The 12,534-nt window shown below is 33.3% G+C and overlaps 1 protein-coding gene across 2 annotated transcripts; it reads right to left on the reverse strand.

Annotated features, from left to right (window-relative positions):
* Positions 1-270: 270 nt before the first annotated feature.
* LOC123525387 (phospholipid phosphatase 3-like) lies at positions 271-10,428 on the reverse strand. 2 transcript variants are annotated; one of them, XM_045304401.2, is made up of 6 exons: positions 9,793-10,428; positions 8,075-8,226; positions 4,792-5,012; positions 3,468-3,582; positions 1,718-1,894; positions 271-1,431 (listed from the first exon to the last, which is right to left on the reverse strand). In XM_045304401.2, the coding sequence occupies exons 1-6, from the start codon at positions 9,866-9,868 to the stop codon at positions 1,156-1,158; spliced, it is 1,017 nt and encodes a 338-aa protein (XP_045160336.2). In that variant the 5' UTR covers positions 9,869-10,428; the 3' UTR covers positions 271-1,155. The 2 variants fall into 2 exon arrangements, with proteins under 2 accessions (XP_045160336.2, XP_045160337.2); XM_045304402.2 differs by having other exon boundaries at positions 1,285-1,426.
* Between the last annotated feature and the right edge of the window lie 2,106 nt (positions 10,429-12,534).

Here is a 12,534-nt window from a genome sequence, read left to right on the forward strand (position 1 = left end):
AATAGAATTCTGCTTAGGCTGGTGCTAGGGGGAGGGGGTGGGGCGAGTGGTGTTGCACTTTCTATTACCTCTGACGAACAGACTCATTCAAACCGAATCTTCTATTATTTCCAATGGCTGAATTTTATGCTTCAAAAGGATCTTCTTACAGATTTTATTATATTATGGGTATGAGAAACCGATGGTGCTCACTAAAGACCTGGAGCGGTCGTTCTTCGCAGGAGAGGATGTGATTATCGTTAGAGCGCACAACAAAAATACGCAAATTAGTACATGTCCGCACGCATTTATTGTATAATATGTATAACATACTGACCAAAGGTTAGTGTTAGGATTACCATAGTTAACAATTATATACATTAAAGATACCTTTCCGTCCAATCGCTCGAATCCGGTATATACCGGAATCTGGTATACAGGTCTGTTTTAGTCACAGTGATGAGAAACAATAACGTTTTTCACAAAATGACACTAACACAATTATCTGATCATTGTATGACACATATTTTTCTTATATATTGCAATTTAACAGTATATATTTATTCTTGCCTACCACGCCTGAAAAGACAAGGTTATCCGAGGAGGAGATCACCTTATCTTTTCCTTGTGGGAAGGGCTTAATGTAATGTTGATAGAACTTGTTGCCCAACCAATTTGCTTTTGTATTGTTGTAATTCTATGTTTCTACTTGCATGTATATAAAAGCAATAAAATATAGTTAAATCAAATAAGCAACACATGCTCATATTGACGACATAGTGTATAAGTGATTTTTAATTAATAATATCTATGACAGTATTGCAATAATATCAACAGTTGGCAAGAAAAATGGTTTAACATGACTGCCCGAGAAAGGCGGCTGTTTTCCCAACCCTCGGGACAGCGTAGATGAAAAACCCTGCTAGCGCTCGGTTTTCCATTCCACGCTGCCTCTCGGGTTAGGGATAACCCTGTCTTGCACAGACAGTAATATAAGACCTTTGTATTATTTCATAATATTATGCACGCTGTTTTATGGAATTATAACAGTATTTTATCTAATTATGCATACATGTACTAACAGCGGTCCTTGTATCATATCATCCACTTGTTTGTCGCTTTACATCTCACATATCAGCACGTTTATATGACGTCATTAATTTTATATGACATAAGTCAGACTACGTCTTCAGATCTGTATGTAGGTGTTATTGGTGTCGAGAAATGACGTCGAGCTTTAAAAGGCGTGTCCAATAATATCTGTGTTTTAACTGCTGTGCTGCATTCGCAATTGAAACCATCCAAATCTTCATTTTGTAAGAGCGGCATGGGGGTCTGTGGTTCGACGTCTGGCGTCTGTCCACATGTGCAACAGTCACGAGAGTTTTTATTGACTTGTAGTTTTTCAGTAGCGTTGTTAGATATTAACTCTCTCCTCTTGGCTTTACTATACTTAAAAAGAAACAAATACATATTGCATATTACAACATACATGTAACCAGAGGTTCTTTGTCTTCTCACTTAATTAAAATCTGTCACTGAATCATATAGCTTTGTTTACATTATACCAAATTGTTTCTAAATTATCAAGACGATGTTATTCTTTTATAATTCCTTGGAATAATAGTTACTAAGTTCAGCTAAAAATGATAAATTGGTAAGAATTAGTAGCTAAAGTATCGTATTTTTATTCAAAAATTTCTGATATGTGAAAGTAGTAATTTATATCGATATCTACCACACAAATTGCAATAACAGCTCCTAACAGAAATCCTGAATAGACATCTGACGGATGATGCTTATTGTCTATGATGCGGTCGACACCACAAAGAATGGCGATAAAAATAAGAGCAGCTTGCAGGAACAGCTTTAATATGCGGGAGAAATTTATCTGCAGACGATCTTCAATGTACATCTAAAATAATAATAGAAAATTCACTAGTTTTGTATGAACATTCAAAATAATAAAACAAAACTAAACATGTGTGTGTTTCAATTATTTACATCCTATGTTATCTTTATAAAAATAAATAAATATCGCTTTCATTTCATGATTTCATTTGACCGCACTAAGATCAACAAACAACGTTTGGAACATGGATACTGATGATATACAGAACCCATATTTCATATCTAACAAGAGCTCCATAAAATACGGGGTAAAATACGCCCGAAGTTCTAGGTAACATTTAAAGATTGTTTTCTTTGGTGTGAAGGGGTAAAATATGGCAGTGGATGGGGATGGTGGGGTGGGGAGGGGGGCGGGCAGCAATGATGGAATGCTAAGGCACAAAAAATGACTTTTTTATTTTTATCTTTTTTTTTGGAGGAATGGGGGCGTTAATTAATACAGTTGTTGAAATTCTCAAATCACTTTATCTCTTTTAGATCCATTTGTGACCTTAACTTTTTGACCTATAGACCTGGTTCGTGTACTCTGCACATCGTCCCAATATACCAAGTTTAATTCAATACCTTGAATGGTTATTGAGTTAAGCTTCGGACACGAAATATGACGTACATACGGACGAACAGACGCACGCGACATCACATAATACATCCTTTTATTCAAAACGGGTATATAAAAATCTGAACAGTAACTTTAGAAATTAACAGGTTAATGCGTATTAACAGTAATAAATGTGTACTACCACTATTTTAAAGTAACAACTGTCACTTCATGACATTTGTTTATTATATGAATGCTTCTGTATTACAGAAATAATCTATATTTTCAAAAAAAGACATATTATTTTAAGAGGATTTTCTACATTTTAAGTAATTATGGATAAAATATTTTAATGAAACATGGGCATTGGATATCTGCTAAAGGCTAAAATGAAAAAAGATAAAAGGTAAGGGTAGATTTCCCGAAAACACAGAGCATCCCAAACACAGCCATAGAGCCATGTATTGCAAAGTAGGGCCACAACAAAAAGGAGCTGTAATGTAAAAAATATTGTAGACGGGTTGCTTCAAAAACCCAACAACAAGTACATTATAAATATATGCAAAATACAGAAAAATGGGGGATGGGGCGTATGGGGTGTATAAAAGGGTCGGATGTTTGAGAAAGGTGGAGCAAGGATGAATATCCAACAAGGAAATCCACGTTCCTTAAACGCAGTATTCCTACAACATCGCAGAAATGCACGTACAAAAGACACACACACACACACACACACACACACGCACGCACGCACGCAGACGCAGACGCATAAGCACGCACACACACAACTAACATACACAGATAAACAGACAAGTAAGAAAATCAACACTGTGGGGCACCGCAACGTGACATTTTCGGTGTTTCGCTTGACATCTAACTGCGATGAATTGTTGTAGATATTCCATTTTTTGAGCTCCATGAACTGTTCATGTTTTAGCTTTAAACACAAAAATATAACATTGATCTTTCGAAACAAAAATATTGATATTACAGGCGAATATAATGAAATGAATTTACAAAACATAAAAAGATGACTTACGCAGAAGTAAATTGCTATATACATAGACAAGGAAGCGTGACCGGAAGGAAATGATAGTCGGCTATTCCGTATCTCCTTATAGTCGTCATTTGTACATGTATAGTTCGTAATATAACTGCAATTATAACAAAAGTATTGTTATTAGAATGAATGTACATTTCTAAGAAAAAAAAACTTCTTCACATTGATGATATAGACCGGAATGTTTTGCGGTACTATCATCTTAGATTACTTTATTGAATTTGTCATTTTTTATGTAAAATTTACAAATAGCTATATGAATTTGTTGCATCCTGCATCGGCAGAACTAATTTTTACGCAAATAAGAATAAAGTCAATATTCTCTAAAAAAAACGGCCTAGTACATTTTTATAATAAGTAATAATTTTGCTGAAATCGTTTCAAAGAGCAAAACTACAGACACGTTTCAATAATTTTGCGCAAATGCATTTATTGCAAAAGATTTTGCCACTCTGACCATGTATTTAGATGAAGATATCTTTGAAATAAAGAATGGTCGAATGCATAAGTACATTACAGTACACTGGATCCAACTTTCATATCTAAAAATATAAACAAGTACAATATATAGTTTATCTTGTTTTGGTCGCTTACGCATAACCTGTACGCGTAAAGCCAATCTCTGACAAATGCGTCAGGGAGTCGACTCTTTGGCTCAGTGGTTAGAGCATTGGACTTGCAACCGAGCGACCTGGGTCTGAATCCCGCCACAGGCAAGTGGGAGTTTTCTTCATAAAATGCTATGATCTTTGATTTGTTACGGCTAAAAGTCGTAAGAATGTGTATAAACAGTATTATGCATTAGATTTGAAAAAGTCCACACTTAATACCTGTATAGGGTTTTTTTAACAAACAAATGTTGTTAAGGAAAAAAATGGTTGGAATGAAGATAAAGGGTATCAAGTGGTTCTATTATGAAATTTGCATAAGTGTCTGATTGTATCAAAGGGAGTGTAATGAATGCTTCAAATAAGGTGTCATTTTAATACTCTGGTAATATATCTGTGGTTCAATGACAGACGACTTTTCTATTTTATTTCTATTTGTTTAATTTTCATGAAAATGTTTCTATGAGTTTATTAGATAAGAACAAGTTTGGTTTTCTATGTCTACACAATTTTAACTTGGTGTTCTTCAACGCTGTATACTAGTTCCGTGGTTTCTGTATGGGGTTTTTATTATGTTTTTATAGTATTTGGGTAAAAAGTATCGAAGACTTTTTTACATATGCACAAAATATTGAAACAAATCTGTATGTTCCTGGAAACTTTGTAGAGTTATCAAGGAATAGTTACAGTCTTACCCGGGACATACTGATGTATTGAAATTCGGCTTGCACACATCAAAGAAATTCGGTCTGAGAATGCCCATCCTGTTTTTGACCACTTTTACCACCACCTCTTCTAAAATGAAACCAGCCAGGAATATAGCGTAGCTCTTTATCCAGCGTACCACTACCTCGGTTGTAAGAAATGTCTGAGGACATTTGGTGTCTATACCGTTTAATACCTCTGTTAGCAAAATCTGTAATCATTAAAACTATCATATAAACAAAGAAATCAGTACCCATAAGCGTGCAAATGGTATGTATGCATAAATAGCAGAACCAGTACTATGTAACATTCTTATACACAATTTTGGTATGCAGTTTAACATTTCCGATTACTTCAAGGAAATTATAAAAAGGTAGCTTTTTTACGTAATAATTGTTTCAGATATTTTTCCGACATACATTTATTAAGGTTTGTTAGTGCTAACACTATTATGTCTGGTCAAATCCAATTTGATAGTTTGTTTATCTATTGGTTGGAGGTAATATCGCTATCCGTTCCTAGATCGTCATAAAATACGCCATGCCTGCACACAGCTTCCCTTTATATAAGCTTATGTCGAATCCAATTCAAGCCTGGAATACGCTTAAAATGAGTAGTGCGACGTCTGGCGCTGGTGTTGAGCTTTAAAAAAGACGAAATTGATTTAGGCGAGCTTATGATTATGCTCAGTATGACACAATTACAACTCTTCTCGAAAGATTCAAAATGCTATTCAACACAAATATGAAAGAATCTGTGTTAAATATCTGATTTGTAATTTATGATTCGGCCCTATTATCTAAAAAAAGACTGTGTCTACGCGAAGCGTGAAAAGTATGAAAAAGTATGAAATCAACAAAAACGTCAACTTCAGACATCATGTGCATGGTCTGAAGATATTCAATGCTTCTCATGATAAAACAGTCGAAAATATCACATTTATTTGCTTCAAATTCTGCTTCTCGGGAAGAATTGACAAAAATCATCGGGAATGGGACTGCGACCCCTGGAATGGAGTTCCTCGTATACATTATTTTAGTAAAAGCCAGTTTGCGCCCACATAGCTATTTATAACGGTATCATTTCAATAGATATGACTGCCTAAATTATTTCAGGAAAAATGGGACCGTGGTTTAAATACAATCAGAGATAATGAAATACCCGTATTGCACCATTGTCTTTACCAAATACTACAGTGGACCTCAGAAATGTTATAGTAATTATAATGCTAGTATTGTCATGAAGGAAAACATGCATAATCACTACATCTTAATGCTTTATTATTTTGCATATCATTTGCGTTATTATAAGATAATTAGCAGACAAAGGGGCAAGGTTTGCAATTTTGTTCTAACATTGACTAAATGCCACTGACTACATTTACACTAATTTTTGATATTTCGGGGTTACTAGTAATTTATTACCTTTTCCTGAATTTTGTTATTCAGTATGAATGGTGTTTTCCGACCCTTATACAGGCAAACTCATTAAAATAAACTCAATAAATAAATCTCTAAACTTCAACATGTGTATTTTTCTGTTCATTTTAGATAGATATTGAACTACGGTGATTCTTTTAAAGGCAGATCGTGAAAGGGTTAAAATATTTTTCGCGTGTTTGTCGCCCGGTCTTACCATTTTCAAAAATACTGGAACAATGGAAAATTAAAATGATTACCAACTACACTGAAATCGCCAAATATTTAATCTGGAAATTGCGCTTCTTTTAAAATACCAGACAAAATACTGAGAGATGTGGGTTATACTAACATTTCATGGTGATGAAGATGAAGAAGAAGATGATGATCCTTAAATAAGAACTGAAAATGTCGAAGAGTAATGCTTAAGAGAAATTGTGTTGTATTTTATTCAAATTAAAAAGCTATTTAATGTATACGAGCAACTATTCACATGGTCGCAATCCCATTCCAGGTGATTTTTGTCAATACTGTTGGTTTATCATTTGTAGGCATTGTAACTAAAAATACAAACTTCAAGTAGGCACTGTCTATTTTAGATATATGTGTAGCTAATAACTGCATCAAAGTACACAGTCTGAAAATTGTTTAAAACAGTATTTTCTGAGTTATTTGAGCTGAAAAAAATGATCCTAGGTAAAATATTCGAAAAAAATAGAGACAACTCCGCTAAAACTTTATTGTAGGCTTAGGTGACTATGCACTTTTTATCTCTATGCAAGAAAAACATGCATTATTACTGCAACGGTTCAAAAAGATCAAACCATTTAAAGCACTGGGGAAAGTGTGACATTTTTGTAGTGAAATTCGTCAACAAGCTGACGATTTTTTTAAAGTTAAAACCCATAGAATTCCATAAAGTAAAATATGTAGTTAGCTATTGCGGGAAAGAGAACAATCTCTGCTACCTATATATATGCGTCAAAGTATGCATAAAACATATAGAAATATGAGAAAATTAAAGAAAACAATTTCAGGACTATTATATTCACTGGGTTATCCTGTATAGCTGGTAACATAGATTGATTACTTTTTCCATTGCATTGATATAACACGGACATGGGTGTTCAGTTAACAATTTCACTCTATAAACAGATTGTTTCCCTTGTGTAAAGAGGGCTTAAGGTAAGTCTCTATCATTAAAAGCTTCAAATGTCGTCAGATTAGACACATAAGGTCTGAAATTTTGTTGATTTCATACTTTTTGACGTTTCGTGTCGACTGAGTATTTGTGATTATAGGGCCGACTCATAAAATGCAAACTAGATATTGCACACATATTCATATTTGTGTCGAATAGCATTTTGCTTTTTTCCAGAAAATTTGTGATTGTGTCATACTGTGCAAAAGTAGGAGTTCCGTCACTTCTTACGCGCAACACAAGCACCGGACGTAGCGCCACTCATTTTAAGCGTATTCCCGGCGGGAATTGAATTGCGTGTATTTATAGCCCTTGTTAGAGAGCGGAATAATAATTATTACAATTTTAATTTCTATCATTAGAATCTGTTAAAATTAGTATAGTCAACAAAGCTTCTGACGCCCACTCGATATTTGAGGGGCGGGGGTTAGAAGTTTTATAAAGTGTACTACTTAACATGATGTTTATCGTTTCCTACATAAATGTGGTCAGTTATCAGAATGTAAAACAAATTAAGTTGTCTATTCCGATTGTAAAATCAGCTTATTCTTACAACTTCAGCTTTAACAGCTTAAAATGTTAGCTTATATTAAGAGAAAGTGTCTGTAATTTTTAATGGTTAACTCTTGTCTGCAAAACGTTATTTGTACAAACCACTAAAACAGATATGACGACACCGGCTACTAGCAGCGAGGATGTGGAAAGTGTGTCTGGTCTGTAAGGAAAGCTTAAGGTGACGTCATTACAGTAGAACCCTCTCTCATACGGTGTGCCATGTAGAAACAGGAATAACACAGGCACTGCAACTGAAACACAATAAGATTATGCCGTGGTAGTATGGTCGCTGTATTTTAGATGACCGTCCCTTGTGATATGGCATGCGCATAAATGGAATACACTTAACAATGAAATATAAGATCAATAAAAACCTTTTATTACAAAGCACAGAACATAATCAAACAAAAAGTAGCAGACTCGTTGTTACAGATTCTGGTCTAGGCTTTAGAATTATCAATAATATATAACAGAATTTACTTTAGTCGGTCGTAGATGTTGTTCATTTCATTACTAGTCATGAACAGACTCGGTTAAAGATGACCTGATTTCATATCTATGCTTCCGAATGATCTTTTAGTTTTAATCAACTATCACTACAGCAGTCTTTAACTGCCAATTGTCGGTCGTACAATATCTCTCTGTACCTGGACTCTGTGTTGCTATATTGTTTAGCCCTTTGTGAACTAAACGTCAATACACTACAAGTATCAGTAAATCCTTCTCGGAATCTCATTGTCTGAATCCAAGCATTTTGATTATATATCAGTAGGAAATCACTAGCAATAAGCTAAATGTGCTTTTCTCTTCATGAATGATTTAGACTTCGAGGAGGCAAAGAATTATATAAGTTGTGTACAGAATGAAATGATGAATATCTGGGTGTGCAATATCATAAAAAATAGCACTAACTTCTTATAACTGTTGCATAAACAACGTCGAAGACATTCCTAACATTATCGGTAAATTGGTTGACATTAAATTATTCCATTATTTGGACTTTTTTTCTCCAATTTGTTAAAATCGTTCATCAAACAAAAAGGACGGAAGAAACTTGTGTTGAGGATGTACGTCAAACTTCAAAATAAAGTTTTAAAAATGTTTGGTTCAATATGGAGTCGATATTTTACTGATTTAATTAAGGCTCATTTTGTAAAAAAAAAATAAGCCTTCAAAGCAAGCGTTCATTGTTTATTCATATTTGGCTTTGATAAAACATCTACCATATAAATAGTCCTTTATATTGTATGGTGTACCATTTGGGTCGAAAGTTTGATTTACGTGCGCGCACATTTCAAAATATACGTGCACGTATAAAAATATGCGTGCGCGCTTAAATATGTACGTCCACGTATATATTTTTATACGCGACGCTTAATTATGTAGGTGCGCGCTTATATAGACGTGCGCGTGTACATTTCCGCGCACTTTTTTATTACGCGTGTACCTACATATTTGTACGCGTGTGCACAGATGAAAATATACACGTGGACGTATATATTTACGAGTGCACGCACATTCTAGTTACACTTAAATATACCCGTGCAACTATGTATTTACAAGTTTACGCATAAATATATACGGTGCACGTATATTTTGAAATGTGCACGATTGGGGATACATTTATTTAACAAGTAACATAAACTGATATGAAATACTACCTATCTAATAGTAACGTGTAATCAGCGCTAACAGGAAAGTTTGATTGTATTCACTCTCTGTTCCTGGTATTATTGAATGGATGTAAATGTACTCAGTATACAGAAGTGAAATAACACATCAACTGAAAATAAACAGTTAAGAACTAGTACACTTACCAGCAAACCAAATAACAATATCCACCGTTACTTGAACTGTAACAAGGCGATGAAAGCAAACAGCACCTTTAGACATAGTATCCAATTTTGTGAATTTAATAGACCTTTATCATATTTACTTACACATATTTGTTTCACACATATATTCTAAAGCGATATATAGACACAATTTATATTAAAGCGACACGAATAATGTTAAAATAAGTTCTAAAGAAACGGTCAGAATAACCCTTGCCAGCTGTATGCATCTCCATTCCAAAATACTACAGCAGCTAAAAAGCTGACACAATTTAAACACGTATTTATTTATTTGTAATTTTTTTATCCAATACTACAGTTATCTGACTCAGTTTCTAATCAATACGTTAAACATTCTCCCTAACTTCACACGAAAAAATCATTCTACTTTAGACACTGAGAGGAAATCGCATCAATATATGTATACTTTATATTCCGAAATGTGACGCTAATGTGTTTACCAAACAGATATGCTATAAAGCAAAGACATTTGAGCAAAGAAAATATAGTATATCACAATTTCCATTATGAAATTAAAAACGTTATCTCCAGCAGTTATTATACACTATTTAAACATTCAAGTAGATGTTTTCATAGCAAAGTATCAGTAAGATCTGTTTTCCTGAGTTCAATTATTATTGTACTAGTTCATTATTAACGTTCAAAAACTTATAAATTCATTAAACTAACATGCTTCTTATGAATTAGGTTTAAAAAAAAAAGCAAAGTCGTATATTTGCAATATGAAATATTTTGTTCTTAACTGAAATGTCCCTTAGCTTAATTAAGAACCTTGTAAAGTATTTTATGATACATCATTCTCACACATCATAAAATTCGTCTCAAAGCTTACGAAAGTTAAAATATGGCCTAAATGGGCGAGTCGACGGGTAGCAAAGCCTTGCTCGTCCCAGGATTATCTTTGAGCATTATATGTGAAACCTATGGTAGTTCGGTGGTTTCACCCAGTTTCCTTCCCTTCGCTGAAATAGTGTGTAGAAAGGTACTTTGGATCTTTCTTCACTACCAAAGCTAGAATATCGCCAACAGACCTTAGTTGTTGGACGACTTTAAAATCTAACAGTGATTTTATACTTTAACCATTGATACTAGCCAATTACTAGTAGTTATCAATGTATCTGATTCTTTTTGGTCACGGACTACTTTTTAATGATGTATGAATGTTTAATATGACAAACTTGGCAAAAGGCCAAGTTCATTAAATTGAACCAACTGAAAATATAAAAATATAATCAAAATACATGTAGATGGATGTATATTAGAGAACTTTATATCATTCGTCTCTAGAAACGGTTTTCTTTTTCTTGCATTAAAGAGAAACATTTCTTACTTATACATTACCTCTAGCCACAGGAAATTCAGATATCCGAACAGCATGAAGATTTAAATGTTATATCGTCCAATATGGAATATAACATATTTAACACGACAGGTGGTACAAATGCGACTCGCTGGTTGGAAGAGAAAAATATATGTATAATAAAAATCACCTTAAATATCATTTTATTTTTTAAAAACCATTCCAGGTAAGTGCAACAATTATTTGTAAACAGATGCAAACTAAAAATTAAGTACAAATATACGTAAATATAATAAATATCAATAAATAAATTATAAATACTATCTATACATGTTTCTTTATTTCGAATATTCATTACCCGTCTATCCAGATATTTTGGCAATTGCATTATTAAGTTATTAACCACATGATAGATCAGTTTAGTGTGTAATGATGTTGTTAGATTACCTATATTCACGTAAATATCAGTGATAATTAGAGTTTTTTTTGTTTGTTTTTTTTTTTGCAACACTATGATCTTAATCAACGCACTTTACCGAATACAAACGATATAAGAAAAAAACTGTTGAAAAAAAAAACTTTTAAGAGAGTAAAATAACGTACCCGAGTGGTATATTACAATTTTTATTATTATCTAGTTATTTTATATTTCGCAGGCTTAGCAACACGTCCTTTCCCTTTGTGATAAAAATGCTTGAGACACTTTATTCATTTTAAAGGTAAGGCCACACTTTAGTGTTGGCATGTATAGTATTTTAGCTAAATCAGGGCTTCATTTTGTTCAAAATAATTGATTTCTAATGATTAATTAACATAAAAAAAACCTGAAATATTTATATCGTTTCTCTTATTACTTAATAACAAAACTTTAACTTAGATTGACAGTTTTGCATATAAATTCATTTTTACGCATTTTCTGCTTCGGTAGTACTTAACACCATTTTAGAATATAGTATGGTATCAAATGAACCATCCTCGGAACCAGTTGCTGAAGATTTATCGCTTTCTGCTGTGCAATGCCACAACTTGAAATCTGAACATTTCTTTTCTTTGTTCAAAGTATAAACACGATGTGTGTCATTTAAAGAAAAGAAAACAACAATCATTCGCGTATATGAAGCAGAAAATTTGTTTTTCAGCTCATCATTCTCCTAAATGCCTCTGCCGTTAACATCTCAGAGAAAAATAAGAAAATGTCAATTTAGTTTGATTTTGAGAAATGTACTAGTATGCAGAGTACACGAAAAACTTGTTAATTCCTATTAGCGGTGCCTAAGTATAAAAGTTAAATCTGACTTCTGATTCAATGTATTTTCTTTTCTAATTGGATGATCGTTTCTCCAATTAATCATTATTACAAATAATGTATGCTTTAATTTTCCCGTATCTTTTTCATATTTGTT

Source organism: Mercenaria mercenaria, chromosome 3, assembly GCF_021730395.1.
Source record: "Mercenaria mercenaria strain notata chromosome 3, MADL_Memer_1, whole genome shotgun sequence".
In the NCBI taxonomy this organism is placed as follows: Eukaryota; Metazoa; Mollusca; class Bivalvia; order Venerida; family Veneridae; genus Mercenaria; species Mercenaria mercenaria.

Coding starts and splice junctions, on each gene's coding strand:
- LOC123525387 (XM_045304401.2), bottom strand. CDS start 9,868: ATGTCTAAAGGTGCTGTTTGCTTTCATCGCCTTGTTACAGTTCAAGTA. Junction 3,583..4,791: donor AATACATCAGTATGTCCCGG/GTAAGACTGTAA, acceptor TTATAATTGCAG/TTATATTACGAACTATACAT. Junction 1,432..1,717: donor CTGTTATTGCAATTTGTGTG/GTAGATATCGAT, acceptor TTTCTTTTTAAG/TATAGTAAAGCCAAGAGGAG.